This window comes from Meles meles, chromosome 15, assembly GCF_922984935.1.
Source record: "Meles meles chromosome 15, mMelMel3.1 paternal haplotype, whole genome shotgun sequence".
Classification (NCBI taxonomy): domain Eukaryota; kingdom Metazoa; phylum Chordata; class Mammalia; order Carnivora; family Mustelidae; genus Meles; species Meles meles.
In genome coordinates, this window is record NC_060080.1 from 25,333,446 (window position 1) to 25,357,120 (window position 23,675).

Here is a 23,675-nt window from a genome sequence, read left to right on the forward strand (position 1 = left end):
CATTCACTTCAACAAAGGGTAGCTTGGGTATCCTTATGACATTGTGGTAGGCATCCCCCAGAACAAGAAATCCAAGATAGAGTGCCAATAGAAGCTCCCCTTTTTTGTGACCTAGTCTCAAAAGTCACATACCATCACTTTGCCACATTGTATTTGTCAGAAGCAAGTCACAAATTCTGGCCCCCATTCAAAGAGAGGGTGATTCGGTACCATATTTTCAAGGAAATTGCGTCAAAATTATGTGTGGACATATTAAAAATATGTTTAAAAAACTACCAGTAGTTTAAAAAACTACCTTGGCAACTTAACTCCTCTACACCTCGGTTTTCCATTAATAAATGGAGAATAATAATGATGCCAACTTCAGAAGGTAGCTGGAAGAATTAAATGGTATAATTGAATAGAACTGATACCCATTAGAAATTAATGACTCTTTCTTTCCCCCAACAAAGGGAATATATCAGTTTCTCTCTATAAAGCTGAGGGCCAGCATAAGAAAAACAGTGAAACTGGTCTTTGTGCCTTAGTCTTTGTGCCTGTTCACATAATATCCCCCCTATGCGGGCCTCTCCTCCTGATTCACTCTTTCTCTCAGGATCTCAAGATCCAGAACATGCATAACATAGTCCTGCTTGGTTATACCTCAAAAGGTTTCTTTTTCCTGGAAACTTTCCAATATTAACAGTTTTCCAATTCTCTTAATGAAACCCACTATTCTTTTGTCCCAATCCCTCAGGATGCTCTACTCCCTGTTACCTTCTAAGTGATGGCTAATACATATGGCCAACAATTTTTCAGAAGCAGAGTTAGAACCTGTTGTGACTACATTTGCAACTGATTTTAGAGGAGTAGAAATGTGGCACAAGTTATCCTACCCCCCCAATTTTTTTTCTTTTTTTTTTTTTTTTTTTTTTTTAATATTTTATTTATTTGACAGAGAGAAATCACAACTAGGCAGAGAGGCAGGCAGAGAGAGAGGAGGAAGCAGGCTCTCAGCGGAGCAGAGAGCCCGATGTGGGGCTCGATCCCAGGACCCTAGGATCATGACCTGAGCCAAAGGCAGAGGCTTTAACCCACTGAGCCACCCAGGCGCCCCCCCAATTTTTTTTCTTAAAACAAAATAGAAGATTGAAGATTAAACCTTACCCCCCTGAAAGAAAGTTGAGGCTGTCACTCATTCACATTTCACAGGAATGCTTTAATCAAATCAGGTGGCACTCATCCTACCTAAGATCAACTTCACTGTGAAAATGAGAATTGTGATTATGAAGGAGAGAGATCATTTTGAAACTGGACTTACTTGGGAAAAGGAGAACCCTAGATAGAGTTTTTTAATGTGGAGATTCCCTGTCACTAGATACCTCCAGGGAACATGAAGGACAGGAGGAGTAGTGAGGAAAAAAAAATGCTCAAATGAATGTGAAAGGACATTTTTCTCAGTCTTGCTTTGTTGCTTTGCATGTGGCAATGAGAAATACCTCCCAAGGTGACTTGGCTCATCCCCTCCATGATGGCAGACAAGGAGCAGTCAAGAATGCAGGATTTCGTGTTGTCTCTCCTTTGGATCTATTTTGATCTTTTACCTGGCTCTCTGGAAACATACTGCTTTAAATCAAGCAAAGCACTTGAATGGTAAGAATTTCAGACCAATCTCCAGGTCCCTCAGCCAACCAAAACCTTGTTGTTTCAGAGATGGGCACATGACCCAAAAAACCAATAAGGTTTTGCTTACATTTTTTTGAGAAGTGTTCTTCTCCACGTGTCCTAGATCAGAGAGTATACAAGCTCTTAGATGCTACAGTCTTGCTACCACTGAAGGACAGCCTTTTTGAGAACAGAACCAGTAAAGGCAGAGCCAAGATCTAGAGAGAAAAATCAAGTCCTAAAGGTATCTTTGGAACCACTGCATCAATCTGGACCTAAAGCTGGAATTTTTCAGTCATGAGCATTAATAAATTCAAGTTTTACTTCAGCCTACTTGAATTGACTTTTCTGTCACTTGGAACTGAAAAAGACCTGATTAAAGCACAATCACACTCTTCTCTTTTGAAATAAGCATCAGACTTTTCCAAATATAAAGCCAGAATTGGTGAGGGTTTGGGTTGCATTTAATCATAAAACAAATTTTTCCCCAATTATTCCCTTTGGAGTAAAACCCACCAAGAGGTTCTTTCCTTGTTGGAGCCTCTCTGCATGCCAAAGGCATTGGGCCAACTAATCCTCTGAATCCTTGGCTCACTTCCCAGAGCCCTTCCCAAAAAATAACAAACACTGACAATGAAGAGTCACTTGTCTGTATATACAAAGATGATACCTATTATTGTAAATAATGGTTTGGGATATATTAGAGAGTGGGATGTGCAGGCCAAAAGCAAAGGTGACTAAACACAGAATGAGTTAGTGATGCATCCCATCCAAGCTTACATTTTTTATGGACCCTGTGTCATGGGTTGAATGATGGCCCCTAGAAAAGATGTGTCCATGCCTTAATCCCCAGAACGTGTGAATATTACTTTATAACAAAAGAGTGAAGATTGTGCTATATGGCAAAAGATGTGATTAAATTAAGGATCTTGAGGTGATTATCCTGGACAGTCTTGGTGTACCTTAAATGCTATCACATGTATCCTTATATAAGAAAGGGATAGAAAAAGAGAAGAAAGACGCATGGAAAGAAGACAATGTGGAGACAGAGAGCAGAGATGTGACCTGAAGCCAAGGAATGCTGACAGTCAGCAGAAGACAGAAGAGACAAGGAATGGATTTTCCTTTAGAGCTTCCTGAGGGAGCAAAGCACTGCTGACACCATGATTTCAGACTTCTGGCCTCTAGAACGGTGAAAGAAAAAATTTATGTTATTTTAAGCCACCCACTTTGTGGTAATTTGTTATAGCCACGACAGGGAAATAATACATCTTGTTAGAATGATGTTAGGCCACTGAAATTAATTTCAGTTCAGACATTTGGTAAGGAAATACCAATAAAGGACAACAGAGCTAATATTTATATAGTGCTTACTAAGTTCTTTGTACACATTAACTCATTTAATCTTTATAGATACCCCAGGAGATAGATATTATTATTACCCCCATTTTGCAGATCAGGAAACTGAGGCACAGTGAGATTAAGCAGCTCAGGGTCACACAGCTATGAAATATCAGAGCTGGGATTTAAGTCCACGTGGAGCTAGTTCTAGAGTTTATGCTCTTGAGTACTTTGCCCTACCGCAGTGGCTATGTAGAAAAAAAAAACAAAAACAGTTGTGTAGGCATTTGTCTACATCAGAGGTTCTCATTTCTGGTCGCATTTTCAAATCACTCAAAAGGCTTTAGGAGCACTAAAGAGGAAGAAGCACACTGAAGACAAATTGTTCATAATCTTCAGCATAGAATCCTGAACATCAGCAGTTCTTAAGAGTTCTCCCAGACGATTCTGATGTGCAGCCAGGGCTAAAGAACACTGACATAATAACCTCCAATTGTAGATTTAACTAATTTTTTCAAGTTACCATTGACCAGATGTTTGGCTTCCCCAAAAGCTATGTCTACAGAGAGAAATTAGATTGCCCAACCTAGAGAAAGGCCCAATTCAATAATATCACATTGTTTTTTTCCTACAGGGTAGTAACTGACCATTTTATATCAAGGGCTGTAGCATGGGAAAAAATTCAATGTGATGTTTCCCCCAAGGATACTGTGACTTCTTTTCATCTTACTCTGACACCCAATAAGTGAGGATAGTCAGGTTCCTTTGTCAATGTCCAGCAGAATGTCATCTGGTTTGAATTATCTACTGGTCATGATCCAGCAGATCTATTTAAATTATGAAAAACATTAAGATGATTAGCTCATGAAGACCTAAAATATATCAAACTATTTTTAAGTTATTCTATTTATGTGTTTTTATATCTTTATATTTATGTCCTGGTTGTACTGGGAGACCCTGGAACTCCCTTCTCTTTCTTCCTGTCCCTACAAAGAAGTTCAATCTGAATATATGATGAATTTTCAAAGTTTTAAGGAATTTTGAGTGTTCCTCTGAGTGATAGAAAGATAATCATCATTGAGTTACTACCTCTTACAAGATACATACTACCACTGACCACTATTTATACCCTCAAAGGTAAAAAACACAAAGAGAATCAGATCAACCTGTTGGCCTGAGTAACTAATAGGTTAATTTGAATAACTAGTTTAACTTTTCCTTTTCTTTAAGTTGATCAGTTTGAGGTGGATTTTGGCATTGTATAGGCACACCAGCTCAACCACTCATGCTAACTGCTCATGATCAAATAAGTAAATTGTAAATGGTACATGGGGTGGTTTTCAGCTTGAAGCACAAAGTTCACTAAGCCTATTATTGTAGGCTCAGGGAAAGGCACGTTCACTGTTGGACACAAACACATCATTTCTCTAAGCTGCAATTTGTCTCTATTTCTCATTGTTTGCAAAAAGAAATTTTGGTTTTCTAATTTCAGCTCTTTGGATTCATATTGCAGACCAGCTTTATAGGGCTTCTCTTGTTGTTTGAAAACCGTTCTATACAGCCATGTGACAATGAGGCCTATATATGCCATCATTCTGAGAACCTCTGAGAAGTTTCTACTTTCATATATATATTCTACAAATGTTGTCCTGGGACTAAGTGGCCCTCATCAAAGGGCACAATTTTCTTTTTTATTTACTTATTTATTTATTTTCAGTGTAACAGTATTCATTGTTTTTGCACCACACCCAGTGCTCCATGCAATATGTGCCCTCCCTATTACCCACCACCTGGTTCCCCAATTCCCACCCCCCCGCCCCTTCAAAACCCTCAGGTTGTTTTTCAGAGTCCATAGTCTCTCATGTTCATCTCCCCTTCCAGTTTCCCTCAATTCCCTTCTCCTCTCCATCTCCCCATGTCCTCCATGTTCTTTGTTATGCTCCACAAATAAGTGAAACCATATGATACTGGACTTTCTCTGCTTGACTTATTTCACTCAGCATAATCTCTTTCAGTCCCGTCCATGTTGCTACAAAAGTTGGGTATTCATCCTTTCTGATGGAGGCATAATACTCCATCCTGTATATATACCACATCTTTCTTATCCATTCGTCCGTTGAAGGGCATCTTGGTTCTTTCCACAGTTTGGTGACCGTGGCCATTGCTGCTATAAACATTGGGGTACAGGTGGCTCTTCTTTTCACTAAATCTGTATCTTTGGGGTAAATACCCAGCAGAAAGGGCACAATTTTCAAAGCTGGATCTGCCTCAGTAACATCTCCCTCCTACATCTCCATTCCATTATTCACACTAATGAAAAAAGAAAAATTCATTTCTAAGGTCTCTGTGGCAGAATTTACCATGTGAAAGTTTCAGACTTGTCATTCAGAAGCGCTTGCTGATATCTCCCACACTATACCCCACCTTAAAGTCTTAAGGCCACCTTGCCAGCAACAGTGACATGGAGCCATGTAACTCCTATAAAGGAAGCCACCATTCTCCTATCATGCTTAGCTCACCACAGGTTTAGAAACTTGTAACATGGGACCTAAAGGTCATTGTACATTAAGCCGGAGAACAGAAAAAGAAATAGGGTTATAATGGCGGGGGGAGGGGGGGAAGGAAACTGTTATGGACTAAATGTTTGTGTACCCCCAAAATTCATCTGTTGAAATCTATTCCACAATGTGATGGTATTTGGAGATGGGGCCTTTGAAGGTAATGAGGTAATAAAGATTGAACCTTCATGAACGGGATTAGTTTCCTTACAAAATGAGGCCAGAGAGCTAACTCATCCTATTTCCACCACATGAGGATACAATAAGAAGTCAGTCATCTGAAACCCAGAAAAGGGCCATCACCCAAACTGGTCCTTGCTAGCACCATGATCTTAGACTTCCAGCCTCCAGAACTGTGAGAAATAACTTTCTATTGTTGATAAGCATCCAGAGTATGGTGTGGGTTTTTTTTTTTTTTAAGATTATTTATTTATTTGTCAGAGAGAAAGAGAGGGGCAGGGGCAGCGGCAAGCAGAGGGAGAAGCAGCCTTCCTGCTGAGCAAGGAGCCTGATATGGGGCTCAATCTCAGGACCCTGGGATCATGACCTGAGCTGAAGGCAGACATTTAACCAACTGAGCCACCCAGGTGTCTCAATTATGGTGTTTTGTTATAACAACCTTAGCTAAGACAGAAAGACTCTGAATAAATTGGTAGAAAGTTTAGAAACACAAACCAATGAGCTTCAAAATAATAACACTGAGTACAAGCAGAGGTTACTAAAACCAACATGTCAACAAGCACTACAAATGATCAAATTAGGATGATAAATGCTAAAACCCATCAGAGGAACTTTTGTTTCCACCAAGGATGGAGTAACAAGTTACCCTCCAGGCTGAACAACAAAAATACAAAACAAGAAGACAAATTATATGAAATATGACTTATACAACATTGAGTATCAGGCAATGAAAGAAAAGAATCCCTGAGAGACACACAAAAATAATGTAAGCTTTGTAACAACTGATCCAGGTTACTTCTTTGAGAGAATTTTCCTTTTCGGGGAAGGGGATCTCAGAAGTTTGAAGACTTGCTGCACTGAGGAAACACAACTGAGATTCTAGATCAAGACATCTAGAAGTCTCAGGACAGAGTACTTAAGATGAGAGCAATACAGAGAAACCTGCAAAGGATCCTTCTCAAGTATTCAGCAGAGCCTTAATTAATGCACTTATGTAAGGACAGGATGACTCAAAAGGATTAAAGAGAACAGTGTCCAGTGCTCACATATGGTCAGGAATAGAGCCCTTTCCTAAGAGCCAGAAGTAGAAAGTCATAATACATGGGACATTTGTTAGAATATTCATAAAGGCCTTATCTCATAGGACAGAATTAATCAGCCCTGTTACTAGCAGTCTTCTAAAACCACTTAGAAAAATCAGATCAAGACCTGAAAGGATCAAATTATTTCTAAGTTATTTAACTGCATCCCAGAGTAAAGCTCAAGAATATGTATAGGAATACAAAAATATTTAACACACAAGAAGCTACCTCTGACCACCTAATCAAAGATTATCAGGCATGCAAAGATATGGGGAAAGATTCACCATAATTGGAAGAATAATCAATCAAAACTGACACAGAAATGATATAAATGCTAGCATCAGCAGACAATGACATTAAAATAGCAATTATGACTATTCCAGTTTTGGAATGAATAAGTCATGGAGATAAAAGGTATGGCATTGGGAGTATAGTCAACGGTATTTTAAAACATGATATGGTGACATATGATAGCTACACTGTGGTGAGCACAGCATAATGTGTGAACTGGTTGAATCAATATGTTGTACACCTGAAAGGACTTCAATTTTTAAGAAACAGCTATTATAACTACATTCCACATGTTCACAAAATTAAGAAGAGACATGGAAGACAGTAGAAAGACCAAAATCACACTTCTACTGATTAAAACTACAAAATCTGAATTGAAAATATCCCAAATGGAATCAACAAGATAAGATAATACAGAAGAAAAGACTATGAATTGAAGACATAACAATAGAAACTACTCAAAATGAAATACACTGAAAAAAAGAATTTTAAAAAATGACAGAGCATCAGTGTGCTCTGGGATGGTTTTATACATGTGTGGGCCTCATAGATATGTAATCACAATTTCTGAACAATAGGAGAGAAAAGCAGGGAAATGAAGAATAATGTATAAAAATAGTCCAATTTTGATGAAAACCTTAAATTCATGGATCTAAGGAGTTTAAAGAACCCCAGCACTAAAGTCATGAAGAGAACTATACCAAAGTATATAATAAATTGCTCAAAATCAATGATGAGAAAGAAATACTAAAAGTAGACAGAGATAAAAAAGGCACCTGTACAGAAGAACAAAGATAGGAAGGACAACAGATTTCTTCTTATAGACAATGCAAGCAAGGTGACAATGGAGTTATATCTTTAAAGTACTGAAAGAGGACCACTGTCATTCTGGAATTCTATATCCTAGAAATATATATCTTCAAAAACAAAGGGACATAAAGACATTTTCAGATATACAAAATCTAAAAGAACTGTTCTGAAAGAAATAAAGTTCTTCAGGCAAAATAAAAAAATAACACCAGATGTAAATATGGATCAGTCCCCCAAAGTGAAGAGCATCAGAAGGGGCAGCTACATGGGTAAATACATAAGTTTTTTATTATTTAAACCTCTTTAAAAGATCACTGACTGGGGCACCTGGGTGGCTTAGTCAGTTGAGTGTCTGCCTTCAACTCAGGTCATGATCTCTGGGTACTGGGACTGAGCCCCATATTGGGTTCCCCCCAGCAGGGAGTCAGCTTCCCCCCCCCCCCCGCTTCTCCCCGCAACTCATGCCCTCTCTCTCTTTCTCATTCTGTCTCTCTCTTAAATAAATAAATGAAAATTTTTTTTATTTTGTTTAAAAAGGGGTGCCTGATGGCACAACCATTAAGCACCTGCCTTCAGCTCAGCTCATGATCCCAGAGTCCTGAGATCAAGCCCCACATCAGACTCTTTAAAAAAAAGAAAAACACAAACCTGAAGTTTCAGCTATTTCCATCATCTTGTGTTCCAACCATTACCAATACTAACTCATACATATTAATGAGGATTTTTCAGAATGTACTCTTTATGTGCTATTTTTTTTAACAAATATTCTAACACGTACAGTTTGGGTTTTTTAAAAGATTTTATTTATTTATTTATTTATTTGACAGAAAGTGAGATAGCGAGAGAGGAAACAAAGCAGGGGAAGAGGGAGGAGGAGGAGGAGCAGGCTCCCCACTGAGCAGGGGGCCCAATGTGGGGCTCAATCTCAGGACCTGGGATCATGACCTGGGCTGAAGGCAGACGTCTAATGACTGAGCCACCCAGGCACACCTACATGTTCTTTTTTTCACTAACAGATTTTATATACTTATTTTTATCATATGTCAAAAAAACTAATATTTTTAAGTATACATGATATTCAATCATATTGATTATCACCTATTTATAGATCATTTAAATAACTTCCAGTGTTTCACAATTGTGAATAGTAACAATGTAACTTTATATAAACTAATTTATTTCTTTTAGATTATTTCCCTTGAGAATTGTCCCTAAATGAAATTCCTGAGCCAAAAAACAAACAAACAAAAAAATGAAGTTTTTCAGCTATTATTAAACGTTGCCAGATTAGCCTCACAAAAACTTAGAGCAATTCTCAGTGACACAGGGCCATATATTCATATAATTTTCTCACTAGTCCACCTACAGTATTTTGTAATCTTTACTGAGGCACAATTAATAACCAACTACATATTTAAAATATGAACTCTGATAAATTTTGAAACTATCATGGTATCAATCCATGAACATATCCATCACCACCAAAAGTTTGCTAATATCCTTCATAATCCCATTTCTATTCTTCTTTTTCCCTAGGAAACCACTGATACTTTATGTACTCTAGGTTAGTTTCAAGCTCATAGAATTTAAAAAAAAATGGAATCATAAAGCATGCACTCTTTTTGGCTTGGTTTCTTTTACGCAGAGTATTTTGAATTTCATCCCATGTTGTAGCACACATCAATAGTTAATTAATTTTTATTGATGAGTAATATTTTATTATATAGATACAACACAATTTGTTTGCTAATTCACCTGTTGGCAGACATTTGGGTTGTTTCCAGGTTTTGGCTACCACAACTAAAGCTACTACAAACATTTGCATACAAATCTCTGTATAAATATATGCTTTTATTTTTATTGGGATAATAGCTAACAATGGAATGGCTAGGTAATATGGTAGATTTATGTTTAAATTTTTTAAGAGACTGTCAAAATGTTCTCGAAGTGATTGCCATTGTACATTCCCGTCAATGATGTAGGTGAATTAGTACGGTCAGACTTTTTAATTTCAGCCATTCTAGTGGTTGCATACTGGTATCCCATTTTGCTTTCATTTACATTTCCCTAATGCCTAATGATGTTGAGCATCTTTTCATGCTTTTATTTGCCTTTATGTTTTCTTTATTGAAGTATCTGTTTATACCATGAGATGCAAAAGCAATTCATTAAAGAAAGAACAGTCTTTTCAATGAATGATACTGAAACAACTGGATATCCATACACAGAAAAAGAACTTTGATTCATACTTCTAACACTATATAAAAGTTAACTTAAGATGTCTGGGTGTCTCAGTCAGTTAGGTGTCTGACTTGATTTCAGCTGAGGTCATGATCTCAGGATTGTGAAAGTGGACCCAATGTCAGGCTCCATGCGAGGCATGAAGCCTGCTGAAGATTCTTTCTCTCCATCTCTTTCTGCCCTTCCCCCATAAAAAAAGATTAACTCAAAGTGAATCACATACGTAAATGTAAAACCCCAAACTATAAATCTTTTATAAGGAAACTAAGAGAAAATCCTCATGACCTAAGATTAGATGAAGATTTCTTTGATATGGCACTAAAGCACAAAAACAAATAGAAAAATTGGATAGCATTAAAATTTTCAACTTCTGCTTTTCCAAAGACATGGTCAAGAGAATGAAAAATAAAAGCCACACAGACTGGGAGAAAATACTTGCAAAGCATATACCTGGTAAAGGATTTGTATCCAGAATATACAAAGAACTTTTGAAACTCAATAATATAAAAACAAAGGATCCAATACTCTAATATTTAGATTTGTTTATCAGATATGTAACTTTGGGCAAGTAAAGAACATTCACTGAGAGACTGAAGTGAGGCACTGTACTGTTGTTAAAGAGAGCAGACAGGGACATGAGAGAGAAATAGACACCACACTCAGAAAAGGAACACAGTGTTTCAAATCAGATAGGAAAATGTCAAAAGCATATTACCTATTTTCTTCATGCTAACTTCTAGGATCAGCCTTGAACACATAACCCAAGTATAATAGAAGAGTTTTGAAAAGGGCATGGAGCCTGATTAAGGTTTGGATAGTAGGATTGGCTATTATGGCATATATTCAAAAAAGATTTGGTATTAAAAGGAAGAGAGGCATTCCAAGTCAGTATCTGAAGCACTGGGCAATTTTAGGTCATAGGTCATTTTCCTGACTGACCATCACATTCCCACCCCCAAGTGCGGGATAGAACATGCTTTGAGGACCAGCTCAAGTGCCGGCCCGTCACTCCCACTCACCCCTACCAATCACTGTGGTCAGATGGAGTGCAGTCTTCTGTGAAATAGCATTAATGACAGTGGTTGTCTCCAAAGACAAAATAAGATAACCAATGTAAATCATGTAACATAATTCCTGGAACACCCAGAGCTCAATAAATATTGGTTTCCCTTTCCTTTTCCCCTTCTCTAACCAAATGGAAGGCAAATTGCACTGTTGGCCCCAGTTCAGAGGGTTTTTAAATTTAAAGCTCCTATACTGAGCTCTTATTAAAGGATCTTGGGTTGAGCACAGCGACTTTTTAAATCCAGATTTTGATGACCCCATTGCCATATGTGGGAGAGAGTCAAAAATGGAATGGAGGGGGCCCCAGGCTCCAGAACCAAGTTGCCAGGCTCTGGCAAGAATCCATAAGGAGACAACTTTTCTGTTCCATCTAGAAACAGAAAGCATTTATGCCCGTCCTCCTGCTAGCTGAGGGCCCATCATTAGAGTATCTCTCCTGGCCTTTCCACTGTCCCCCACTCATTCCTCCTCAGGGAAGGAGAAGTGAATTGCCTGATTGGTAAACTTAAAAGCAGCCCCTCTCAAGAGGTGTGTGCAGCTCAGCCCATCATTCACTCAGCTGCCTTTTTCAGAACAGACTCCCCTGGGGAAAGGCCTGAGGTTGGTCAGCTGTGAGTGTTGCTGGGTATTTTTGAGGTACAGTGTTAGGAGGCCCATATGTAAGCCACATTGCCCCCAAATCAGCTTTAAAGAACTCTAATAAGGGTGTTCATTTGTTGCATTCCTAGGTTTATCTCTCTGTTGGTTCTGAACTTGGCTGGGAGAGAGGAGTGCCCTCTGGTCCATGTACACACTCAAGCACAGACAAGCACCACAGACAGCATGTTCGTGGCATGACTGTGGTCCCCCTCAATTTGCATCCTCCCACCTGCTCTATGCCTCTCAGACTGACATTGCCAATACCCACTTTCACACCAGAAAGAATGATAGACACATAATGATTCATAATGATTCTTTCTTGCCTTCGTCCTAGAGGTCAAGGTGTTGTACTTTGGTGTCTTGCACAGGACCTAGCATGGTTCTGAGCATGTGGAACTCTGAGAAAGAGTCAGGGTACTGGGTTCAAGCCCCATGCTGTCCCTTCCTAGCCGTGTGACTTCATACACATCACTTCACCAATTTGGATCATTGTTGCCTCATCTTATTTGTTCTTTTTAAGCAACGTTATGGTAGAACTTTATGAGCAAGAACTCCAACGTTATGAGCAAGAACTTCAGTTTTTCTTCAATGTGGCAAAACTGAAATGGCCAAGATCTCTAATGCTTGTCTATATTTTTGGCAAACAGAGCTCTACATTTTTAAGATGTGCTCATGATGTCATCCCATTTAGAATGTAAACTCCAAGACTCCTATTTCCCACAAGTGTTCAGAGAAAGGACTTGGAATCTGAGAATTCTCAGAAAATGATGTTACTACAAATTTCCTGTTTAAAGGGACCAGAAATGTTCTAGAATTGGCCGACTGCTTTGTTACAGGATTTAACAAAATTTTATTATAGTAGTGCCAGGAATGCATCAATTTACTAATTAGAAAGCTATGCCATTCACGGTTTTCTTAAGGAGGGATTGGCAAGAACTGTGGGCCATAGTCCAAATAGTGCCCACTCCCTGTTTGTGTAAATAAAGTTTTATTGGAACACAACCACATTCATTTGTGCACATATTATCTGTGGCTGCTTTTATGCTACAGTAGCAGAGAACAGTAGTTCTCTGTATGCCTCTGTATGACTTTTCTACAGAAAAAGTTTGCTAACCCTCATTCTGAATAATCTTTCAGTTAATCCTACTTGATCAAATTATGCCTCATGAATGTCCTTAACACATAATTAAGCGACCACAAGAATGTGGCTCATCCTGCATGGCCTTTTTTCTCAATCTGTAAGAGAAGAAATTTGTCTAGGTGGTTTCCGTTGTAAGCATCAGTCAATATTCTGATTCTTAGCCAATGAGTAATTTTCTTCATGAGGTTTTTTTTTTTTTTTTAGTTTTTATGAGTTTGTTTTATATTTAAAGACACATTCCTCTTGTTTTTAAATTTAAGTATCGTTGACACACAATGTTACATTAGTTTCAGGTGTACAACATAGTACTTTGACAAATTAATATATTGGGTTATGCCCACCACACTGTTACTGTCTGTAACCATATGATGCTATCATAATACCATTGACCGTATTCCCTGTGCTGTACTTTTCCATGCCATGACTTAGTCATTCTGTTAGGGAAAGCCTGTATTTCCCATTCCCCTTCACTCCTCACTCATTTTGCCCATCGTCTACCCACCTCCTCCTCAGGCAACCATCCATTTGTTTCCTTCATGAGGTTTGATTACTTCTGAATAGTTCAGACATCGGCATCTCTTACGAGATTGGAGAAGCACTGACGAGGCCCATCAGGGGACTCAAATTCCAACCTCTTCTTTGTCCCTAATTGACTAAACCTCTTGGTGCTTTACTTCTGTAAAATGAGGAGGCTGGACAGATGAAGATGGAGTTTCCATGGAGCAGATAATTACAGCCCCAAGTGTGAAGTGTATCCTAGAAGGCCACGCTGGCTGCTATGAAAGCCCAAGGAATGGTATCACACCTGAATTTCCAGCAGAGAAGGGACTCAGAGAAGGCTTCTTGAAGGAAGTGATCCTGACCTGAGTTTTGAAGAATAAGGGAGAATTCATGCCGCTGGAGAATGAACTGCCCAATAAAGCAAAAATGCATTTTATGGAAGCCATCATTTTACTTGGCTAAATAGGAAATGTCATCTGTTTCAACATCTAAACCCCAGGAAAGATCTGAATTCAGACCAACTCTAACGTGTGTGTTACACTGTGCTTTGGGATACACATCATGAAAAGTCACTCCGCAAGCAACTTTTCACAATAAAATCTCCTTTTTTGTGTGAAAACATGTTTCTTTTCCTTCTTCAGCTAAATACCAAAGTCACATCCAGTCTTGAAAGAGACATCAGCCGCCACAGGCATAGGTGGTGTGATGGTCATTGCACAGGACACAAAGACTTCTTGGGAAAATGAGAATCAATCAGAGTGTCAGCAAAGGATCATTCCAGGGCTGCAGGCAAGGCTAACAAGAGATAACTCTGACTTCGAACAACTTTGGCAGTGGGATTAGACAACATGCTTACACAGCAATCATTTTCATGTGGCTAGACCATCCGAACATTCACAACAATAGATTCTGAAGGGAGGAGAATTATCTCAGTTGACCTAGCCATGCAATCTCAGTGGTAATTTCTAAGTAATCACTGGCTCTCCCATAATCCAACCGCCTGTACCGATGTCAGAGGTAGAATTCATTCATGCATTCCAACAAATTTAGTGAGTATTAATTAGGCACCAGCACTTTTCTATGTACTAGGAATACAATCATGAAGAGAGGACACAAAAATCCTTGCCCTTGTGGAACTTAAATTCTGGGGAGGCACCTTTGTACGGAGAAAAGTGCAGAGTTTTAACTACTAGCCAATAGAACATACTGCTGTTCTGAACAGTCCTGAAAGGACATTTGCAAGAGTCTAAGCCACACCTGAGCCAGCCTTCCTCCTGATCCCTTGTCCCTTCATCTCGGTCTCTGTGTCACTGCAATTTATAGAAGAGGGCCTGATGCTTTTTTCTTAATATACCCTCATTTATCAAGCCACACAACTCCTCAAGCCTCAAAAGAAAAAATGTTCATAGGCTTTGAACTACTTCTGGGAATCTCAACTGAAAAACACACCTAACTTTTGAATGGAATTTAGGTTGCAAAAATGCACTTTAACCTAGCTTCCCCCCTACAAAATAAGGGGACAAATTAAATGTCCAACTATAAATTAATGGATAGGTAAATTATTATTTTTACATGAGACGAAATCACATGCAGCCATTAAGATTGTACTTACAAAGATTCTAATGATAATGGAAGAAAACACTTATTATAAAATGTTAGGTAACCAAGCAGAACAAAGCTAAATATATTTAATATAACAAGGCTGTATAAAAATCTACTAAGAAAAACAAAAGCCTTGAGGGAAATGTCCTAAAACGTTAACCACTGATATACTTAGGTGTTGAAATTATGGGTGTTTTTCTACATTTTCTATTTTCTTCTTTTTCTTAAGTCAACATTTATTATTTTCAGAATTTAAAAAAATAATAATTTTAAGCCTAAATATAGTTTTTTTTTTAAGGCAAAGACAAGGAGGCAAGAAAAAGTATAGAACATTTTATCTTAATAGCTAAGAGCCTGAGATCTGAATTCAAACCCCCTGGGACTGAACCATGGCTCCCCAAGTTACTGTGTGACCTTGGGCAGATTTTTTAACCTTTCTTCCCTGTAGTTTGTCACCTGCAAAGTGGGGGTGAAAATAGTGCCTATCTACATAGGTTGGTATGAGAATTAGTAGAGAATTCACGAAGAGTGTTCAGCAGGGCATAATAACCCATAAGCACTCAAAATAACAGATCCAGTACTCCAGTAGCCTCAGAGAAAGAGTTCACACAAGGGGAAAGGTGGGCAAACATCACATCTTCATGTCTCAGAAACAGCTACATTCAGTGGGCAATTTTCCCTCAGTCAGAATCAATCCCCAAATCCTTAATTTACGTTTTAAATTTTCCCCTGAAGAAGATGGACAGTATGTTGATACTCATTTTATGGGTAATTACTTCCTTGGGTTTTTTTTTTTTTAATGTACTGGTTGGTCATCATTTCATGTGCACAGTGACTTTTAATTTTAAAAACAAGTCTGAAAATTATGTTAATAGGACCATCAGAAAATACTAATCATTACTTTAAGATGAAATGACCTCATAAAAATACTGTTTATGGTACTGACAGGTGTTATTTGAAGATAAAACTAATTGTCTGATAAAATCATGGTTTTTGTCAAAAGTTGGTTCCAGAAACAGTGAAATGAAAAGTTTGCCTCTTGATTCCTGCACTCAACATCTTTTTTTTTTTTTTCTGTATAAATTAAGCCACTGAAATCTGGGTAAGATAATATGGTTGTTCATTAAGACTGCACCTTGTCCACAACAGACTTTTGGTATATATTTGCAGAAAGGACACCCATTTCTGAAATTTTAGTTCTTATTGCTCGCCAATACTCCTCTTTTTAAAAGAATGAAAATTCGGTTCACATTGCATAAATATGAAATCTTGACCAATAAAGAAGATCCAGAAGGTAAGACAGGTTAAAATTTGTTTCTCTACAACTTCTCCTGAAATGAGGCATCCTGATGAAAAAGAACTGTGCCTTTCAACTGCCAGCATTCTTTACCTTAATTTCCTTGATCTTTTGATCCTGGAAATTCTCTACTCAAAATAAGGCTATGCTTCTGGTCCTTCTTGACTTGGTTTGGCAACTTTTCTCTGTCATAGACTCTTCTTGCATGGAGTTTCTGCCTGCTTAAGGCGATGAAAACGTCTTGAAACGGAATTAGATTGGAACGTGGCTGGGTACTAGCTGCATCACCTTCAGTCACTGACCCTCACTCAGCCTCGGTTTCTTGGTCTACAAAGCGGGCATCGTCAACACAGATCTCACACGGTTACACTGGGGCTACAACAACTGCCTGGACACTACAGGCGACTTATACTCATGTGTTCTTCCCTTCCCCCTGGGAGTCTTTTTCGAGGGTCTACAGTCATTCCTCGAGAGCCTTTGATTTCTTTCCAGTCTTTCCTTAGACCAGAAGGCAAAGCTGTCCCGGATTCTTGACTGGGATTCTTAAATTAGGAGCATTTGATTTCTACATTAACTTCGACTCCTTCCCGCTTACGTCCCGGGGAACCGGCCAGGTAGAGGAGTTGGTGGCGAGCGCCGCGCCTTTGCGGGGAGGGATGCTGAGAAGTGGGGTTCTCGCTCACGCCCGTGGGTTCCCATCCCGTTCTCTCTCCCACGGTGGGAGTCCCGGTCAGACTCTGCCCACCTCCCTCCGAACCGCAAAGATTAAATTCTCGACCGTCTGAGCCGGGTGTTCTCCCGGAGATGCCCAGACGTGGACTCTCTCGGGCTCCCAGAACCAGCCTGCCCCCCACCCTGCAAAGGAAAGGCGAAGGAGATGGAAGGGAGATGGCGAGCGGCCGCAGGTGTGGCGGCGCGCGCGGAGTTGCGGAGGGAACAGTCTGCCCAGCCTGAGCCGGCCGGCTCGCCCCCCTCCCGCTCCCCCTTCTTCCCCGCAGCAGAGCCAGAGCGTTTGGAGCCGGCAGGAGAGGCGCGCGGGGCCGGGAAAGTGCGGGAGGGCATCTGCCCCGCGACGGCTTCTCGCCTGGCCGGCGTCCAGCCCCGCAGCCCGGCCCCGTGGCGGGCTCCCCTGGAACACCGCTCCGCGCTCGGGTGTGCGATCCCGGGTGGCCAGGCGCCGCGCCTGCGGGGGACAAACGCTACCTGTGGAAGTAATGTGCGCAGAAGAGGCCCAGAAGCACCGTCCCAGGCTGGCTGAAGAGCGAGCGCGGCTGCCGGACGAGGATCCCCGCGGGCACCGCGAAGGAGGGCAGCTCCTGCAGGAACCAGGCGGCGCGGGCGGGCAGGCGGGTAGCGGTGGGCAGCAGGCTCTCCGAGTACTTCCCGTAGCCGGAGGGCTTCGCCAGGTACAGGACCAGTGCCCCCAGGGCGGCCAGAGTGGCGCTGCCTGCCAGCACCGGGCTCTGCTGGCAGGGAAGGGGCATCGCGCCGTGTTCCCCGCCGGTGGCTGCAGCTCGCGCAGAGGAGAGCGCCGTCTCCGCGGCCCCTTTATGGGGCGCGAGACGCCACCCTGCGTCCGCCCCTTCGGCCTTGGCTCCCGCCCTTCTATCCCGCTTTCACTCGGCGCGGCCAGCTCTGGGTTGGCGCTGCATCAGTGCCCCTTTCGCTCGGCTGGCGCTTAGGGAGGCAGCCGAGGCGGGGAGAAGGATGCAAGAGCCAAAAACGAGTCCTGGGGTCCTCCCTCCCCCGCCTGGGACTAGGCCACAGCCGCGCCTCTGCCCGCGCCCGCCCTTTCCACGGCCTGCCGCTGGTCTCCCCCTTGCCCCTCGAAGACCTGTTCTCACCCATCACCCTCTGATGCCGCAGCTTCTAGGACTAGGAAATCAGAAGAGAAAAGCCACAGGGACGATTTAGTCGGGGTCGATCTCTCGTGTCCAAAGCACTCCTGGGCGGCCGCCACACAGCCTCCACCCTCAGACCATCCCAAGCCTGGATCTCCCCAATCCCTCCGCTTCCCTACGTTCCTTCACTCCCCGTCCGCTCAGCCCTGCATCCTTCTTACGACCCTGGGCCAGGTATCCAGGCACTTCCCGTGCCCGCCAGCCCTTCTGCTTGGGGGCTTCATGCACCTTCCCCATCTCGGCCAGTGCCCCCACTTCCCCACCACGCCCCCAGGGCCCTCATTCCTCCGGGTTTCTCTGGACCTTGCTGGGTGCGCCCCTGGGCCTCCCACCTGAGTCAAAGAGGCTCATACCCTAAGCGCGGGAGCACGAGCGAGGACTGCGGCTATGAGTAGTGATCCTGTCAGTCGGCCTCGCCTCTCCTCCAACACGCGACCCCGGCAGCCGCGGGCTGAATCCACGGTTTCTGCCCCCGGACACCCTCTCCCACTCCTGGAGCGGACGAGTCAGGTTACACTTGGCGGTGCCACTGGGGAATGCTACTGTGCTCTGAACATCCAGACGTGGCTCTTTCTTCCATTTTTTCACCCTCTTCTCATCCTTCACCCACTCGTACATTATCTATTTCTTCTTCCCTTCTCTGATTCAATATCCAGACCTTCAGCTGCCTTCCTCCAAAGATGTGTGCCCTTTTAATCTCTTCGGTCTTTCTTTGACCTGGCTCCCTCCTGCAGGTTGACCTTCTCTTCCTGCATCAGTCTTCGGTCTTCTTGTCTCACCTCTAGTAGGGATTACTTTATCCCTATTAATTTTCTCCTCCGGTCCCTACTTCAGGCTCCACCCCAGCCTTCCACACCACACCGTTCCTTGGCCCTTTCTTTACCCTCTCTCTTGGCCCCAAGTCACTGCCTCAGGAGCCCCACTCCTTCCCCCATCCACTCCTGCCTTTCCTACTGGCTGTTCCAATGAAAGGCGCACTGTCCCATCTGCCCAGTTTGAAGTCGTTCCCTTATACCTGGGATGCTTTCCAAACTTGATGAGAACCCCATCTTATAGGTCTAAGAACCTTGGTAAACCCTAAGCAAAATGAACACACACCCCTAACACTCTCCAATCAACTTGCTGAGAACCAGTGATAGGAAGAAAATCTTTAAAGCAGCCAGTAAAAAGAAGAAAAAAAAAAAAAAAAGACCCAGAGGGACAAAGGTAATAAGTACAACAGATTTCTCAGACACTATGCAAACAAGAAGAAAATGGGATGCTACATTTGAAGTGCTAAAGGAAGAAAAATTTTTCAACCAAGAATTTCACATCTAGGGTGCTTGGTGGCTGGTGGGGGGGGAGGAGGGCTCCATCTGTTAAGCAGTTGCCTTTGGCTAAGGTCATGATCCCAGAGTACTAGGATGGAGTCCCACCTCAGGCTTCCTGCTCACTGGGAAGTCACTGTTCTCTGCCCCTCTCCAGGGCTCCTCTTCTCTCTCTCTCTCTCTCTCTCTCTCAAATAAATAAAATCAAGAAAGAAAGAAAGAATGAAGGAATGAATTTCAGATCTAATGAAAATATCCTTCAAAAATGACGGTGAGGAGACTGGCTTCCAGACATGATGGACTAAGATTCTCTCTCTCTCTCTCTCACACACACACACACACACATACACACACATGCAGAAGGCGATGACAAAACCTGGGAGGAAAAAATCTACCTGAAGTTACTAGGGAATGAACAGCAGCAAACAGATACCAATGGGGAAATCACCTTCACATGGCAGAACATGGAAAGCTGTAGGCATAAGTTCTCCTTTTTTGAGACTTTCAGCCTGGACTAACTGCAGTCTGAATAATGCACAAAGCAGCAGCAGAGACACAGGCAAAAACAACAAAAACAACTTACCATAGTCTTGAAAAGTAAAGAGCCAGAGAGGGAATCCCAAACTCTATCTACCCATATCTCTGGATGACTCAAACGAGACTCAAAGCAACTCAGCTCAGACAAAAGTTCTGAACAGACACAAGAAACAAAGTTTGAAGTTCAATCCCAGCCAAAGAAATTATCAGCTAAAACAAACCAAATAATATTCATAAGAGAAAAAGAATATAGCCCATAATCTCTACTACTTAGCATGCATAATGTGCAAGTTACCTGATACAGGAAAAATCAGTTCAATAAAACACATTCTCAAGAGAAACAAAAATCAGTTGAGTCCAATACTAAGATGAACCAAACCTCAGAATTAACAAACAAGGCTTTTAAATTAATTATTATAATTGCAACAGTTGGCTAGGGCTGCTCCAGAAAGTATCACAAACTTGATGGCTTAAACAACAGAAGTTTATTGCCACACAGTTCTGAAGGCTAGAAGTCCAAGATCAAGGTGTCAGCAAGGCTAGGTCTTCAGAGGGCAGTGGGAATCTTTCCATGCCTCTCCTCTAGCTTTTGGTAGTTTTCTGGAAATCTTTGCTATTCCTTGGCATGTAGAAGCTTCATTCCAGTTTCTGCCTTCACCCTTTGTGTATTTATCTGTGTCCAAATTCTCCTTTTTATAAGGACACCAGTCATATTGGATTAAGGGCCCACCCTACTCCAGCACAATCTCATTTAAACTAATTATATCTTCCATGATCCTATTTCCAAATAGGATCACTTTCTTATGTGCTTGGAGTTAGATCTTCACTAGAGAGGTTTTGAGGGAGAGGGTCACCTGTCACCTGCATGGCTCAGTCAGTTAAGCATTGTACTCTTGGTTTCAATTCAGGTCATAATCTCTGGGTTGTGGGAGTAAGCCCCACATTAGGCTCTGTCCTGAGTGTGGAGCCTGTTTAGGATTCTCTCTCCCCCTCTTTCTCTGCACACCTCTCCTCACCCATGCTCTTTCTCTCTCTTTCTCGAAAGAAAAAAGAGAGAGAGAGAGAAGAAATTTTGAGGGAGAGACACAATTTAACCAACAGCAACAATTAACCTCAGTAAAGTATAAAACAAAACATGTTTCAATGCATGAAATCTCAGTATAGAAATGGGAAATGATGAGATACTGCAATGATTTTTTAAAAGATGGGTGTGGTGCATAAACAATGTATCTTGGAGCACTGAAAAAATAAAATTTTTAAAAAGATGGAAATTCTAACTAATAGTATACTACATGTTAATTAATTGATTTTAAATAAAGATGGAAATTATAGAACCAAAAATGCAATTTATGAAATAAAAAAATTATGGGATAGACATAAATTGAACAGAGAAGATGAAAGGAATAATAAATGAACTTGAAGATAGATTATTTGATAAAAGGCAGAAATTTACAAATTCAAATTATTCAATGAGAAATAAGCAGAAAAACAAAAAAGTCCAAGCTTTTTAAAAGTTATTTATTTATTTAAATAAAGTTATTTGTTAATAATAATAATGTTAAATAAACATTATTTAAATAAATAAATTTGAATAGATTTAAATAAATTAAATGATAAATAAATAAATTTAAATATATTAAATGATAAATAAATAAATTTTTTAATTAAAATTAAAACTAATTTTAAGTTATTAAAAATAACTATTAAAAAGTTATTAAGTTATTAAAAGTGGAAGATAAAGAATGAAACTTAAAAGTAGCAATAAAAAAACAACATATTATATAGAGGAGGACAAAAATCTGATTAACAGCTTGCTTCTTATCAGAAACATGTAAATCAGAAGAGAGTAGGACATCTTTAAAATGCTGAAAGAAAAAAATCTCTGCCCAGAATTCTACCTCTATCCAGAAAAAGTATTTTCAATAATGAAGGTGAAATATGGATATTTTCAAATAAACAAAAACTATGAGCATTCATATCTTCAGTATACTAAGTAGTTAAGTTCTTGTGGCTGAAGGGAAAATATAACTGATAAAAACAAAGGTTGGTGAGATATAAGTTTATAAGATTGCAAGATCTCTATTTTTTTAAGTGAAGTAGTACACTGCAATTATAACTATACTGTGGCAGTTATGAATGAATGTCAAAATCCATAGGGCAACCCTATAAAAAATTTAATAAAAAATAACTACTACATATAAGGTTGAATGTTAACTAGATTTATTGTGGTGATCATTTCACAATACATACAAACAATGAATCATTATGTTGTACACCCAAAACTAACATAATGTCGTATGCAAATCAAGCCTCAATTTAAAAAATGAGTAACTACAAATTCAATAGTAAAATTAAAATAAAAATCCAAAAAGATAATAAAATAATAAGAAGGAGAGGACAAGAAGAGATTAACAAGAACAAAACACAGAAATGTGAAATGGTTGCAACAGCTTGTAAAGGAAGAACTGAAACTATATATTCACAAAGGACATGATTTTATATGTAAAATACTAAAAAGCTTTTAGCACAAATAAGAGAGTGCACCAATGTTACAAGATACAGGATCAATATATAAATATCAATCAAAACTAATGATAAGAATCCAAAATGAAATTACAAAAGCAACCCATTTACAATAGCACCAAAACCCCTAAAATACTTAGAAAAAATAAAGGAATGAGACAAAAAAAGGAATGAGATTTAAACACTGAAAACTATAAACCACTGTTGAAAGAAATTAAAAAATACTTAAATAAATGGAAAGATAGCCTATGTTCATGGATTGGAAGCCTTAATATTGTTAAGATGTCATACTCCCTGCTATGGACTGAATTGTGTTCCCCTAAAATTTATATAGTGAAGCCCTAACCCCTAATGTGATTGTATCTGTACCTGAAAGTAGGGTCTTTAGGAGGGAGTTAAGGTCAAATGAGGTCATAAGGATCGGACTGTTATCAGATGAAAGACTATGGCCTTATAAGGAAAAGATCTCTCTCTCTCTCTCTTTTTTTCACTCTCTCTTTCTGTCTTTCTCTCTCCCATATGAAGAAACAGTGAGAAGGCAGCCATCTGTGGCCCAAGGAGAGAACTCTCACCAGACATCAACTTGCTAGTATTCTGACATTGGATTTCTAGTCTCCAGAATTATCACAATAAATTTAAGTTTATTGGCACCCAGTCTATGGTATTTTGTTATGGCAGTCTGAGCAGACTAAGATACTCCAAACTGGTTTATGTATTCAACTCAATTCCTATCAAAATCCTAGCTGACTTTTCAGAAATGGAAAAGCTGATCCTAAAATTCATATGCAAATGTGAGGAGCCAAGAATAGACAAAACAACCTTTTAAAAGAAGAAAAAATTGAAGGACTTCTACATCCTGATTTCTGAACTTACCACAAAGAAACAGTAATCCAGACTGTGTGGTACCAGCATATGGAGATATATAGATAGATATAGATGATATAGATATAGATATATCAATGGAATAGAACTTAGAGTCCAGATATAACTGCATACATTTATGGCAAACTGATTT

At 40.2% G+C, this 23,675-nt stretch overlaps 1 protein-coding gene across 1 annotated transcript in view; it reads right to left on the reverse strand.

Annotated features, from left to right (window-relative positions):
• SRD5A2 (steroid 5 alpha-reductase 2) overlaps positions 1-17,876 on the reverse strand; it is a 53,686-nt gene extending 35,810 nt beyond the window's left edge. Inside the window, exon 1 of the mRNA XM_045979880.1 lies at positions 17,596-17,876. Within this exon, the coding sequence (XP_045835836.1) occupies positions 17,596-17,876 (281 nt within the window). The remainder of the gene's footprint in view (positions 1-17,595) is intronic.
• Between the last annotated feature and the right edge of the window lie 5,799 nt (positions 17,877-23,675).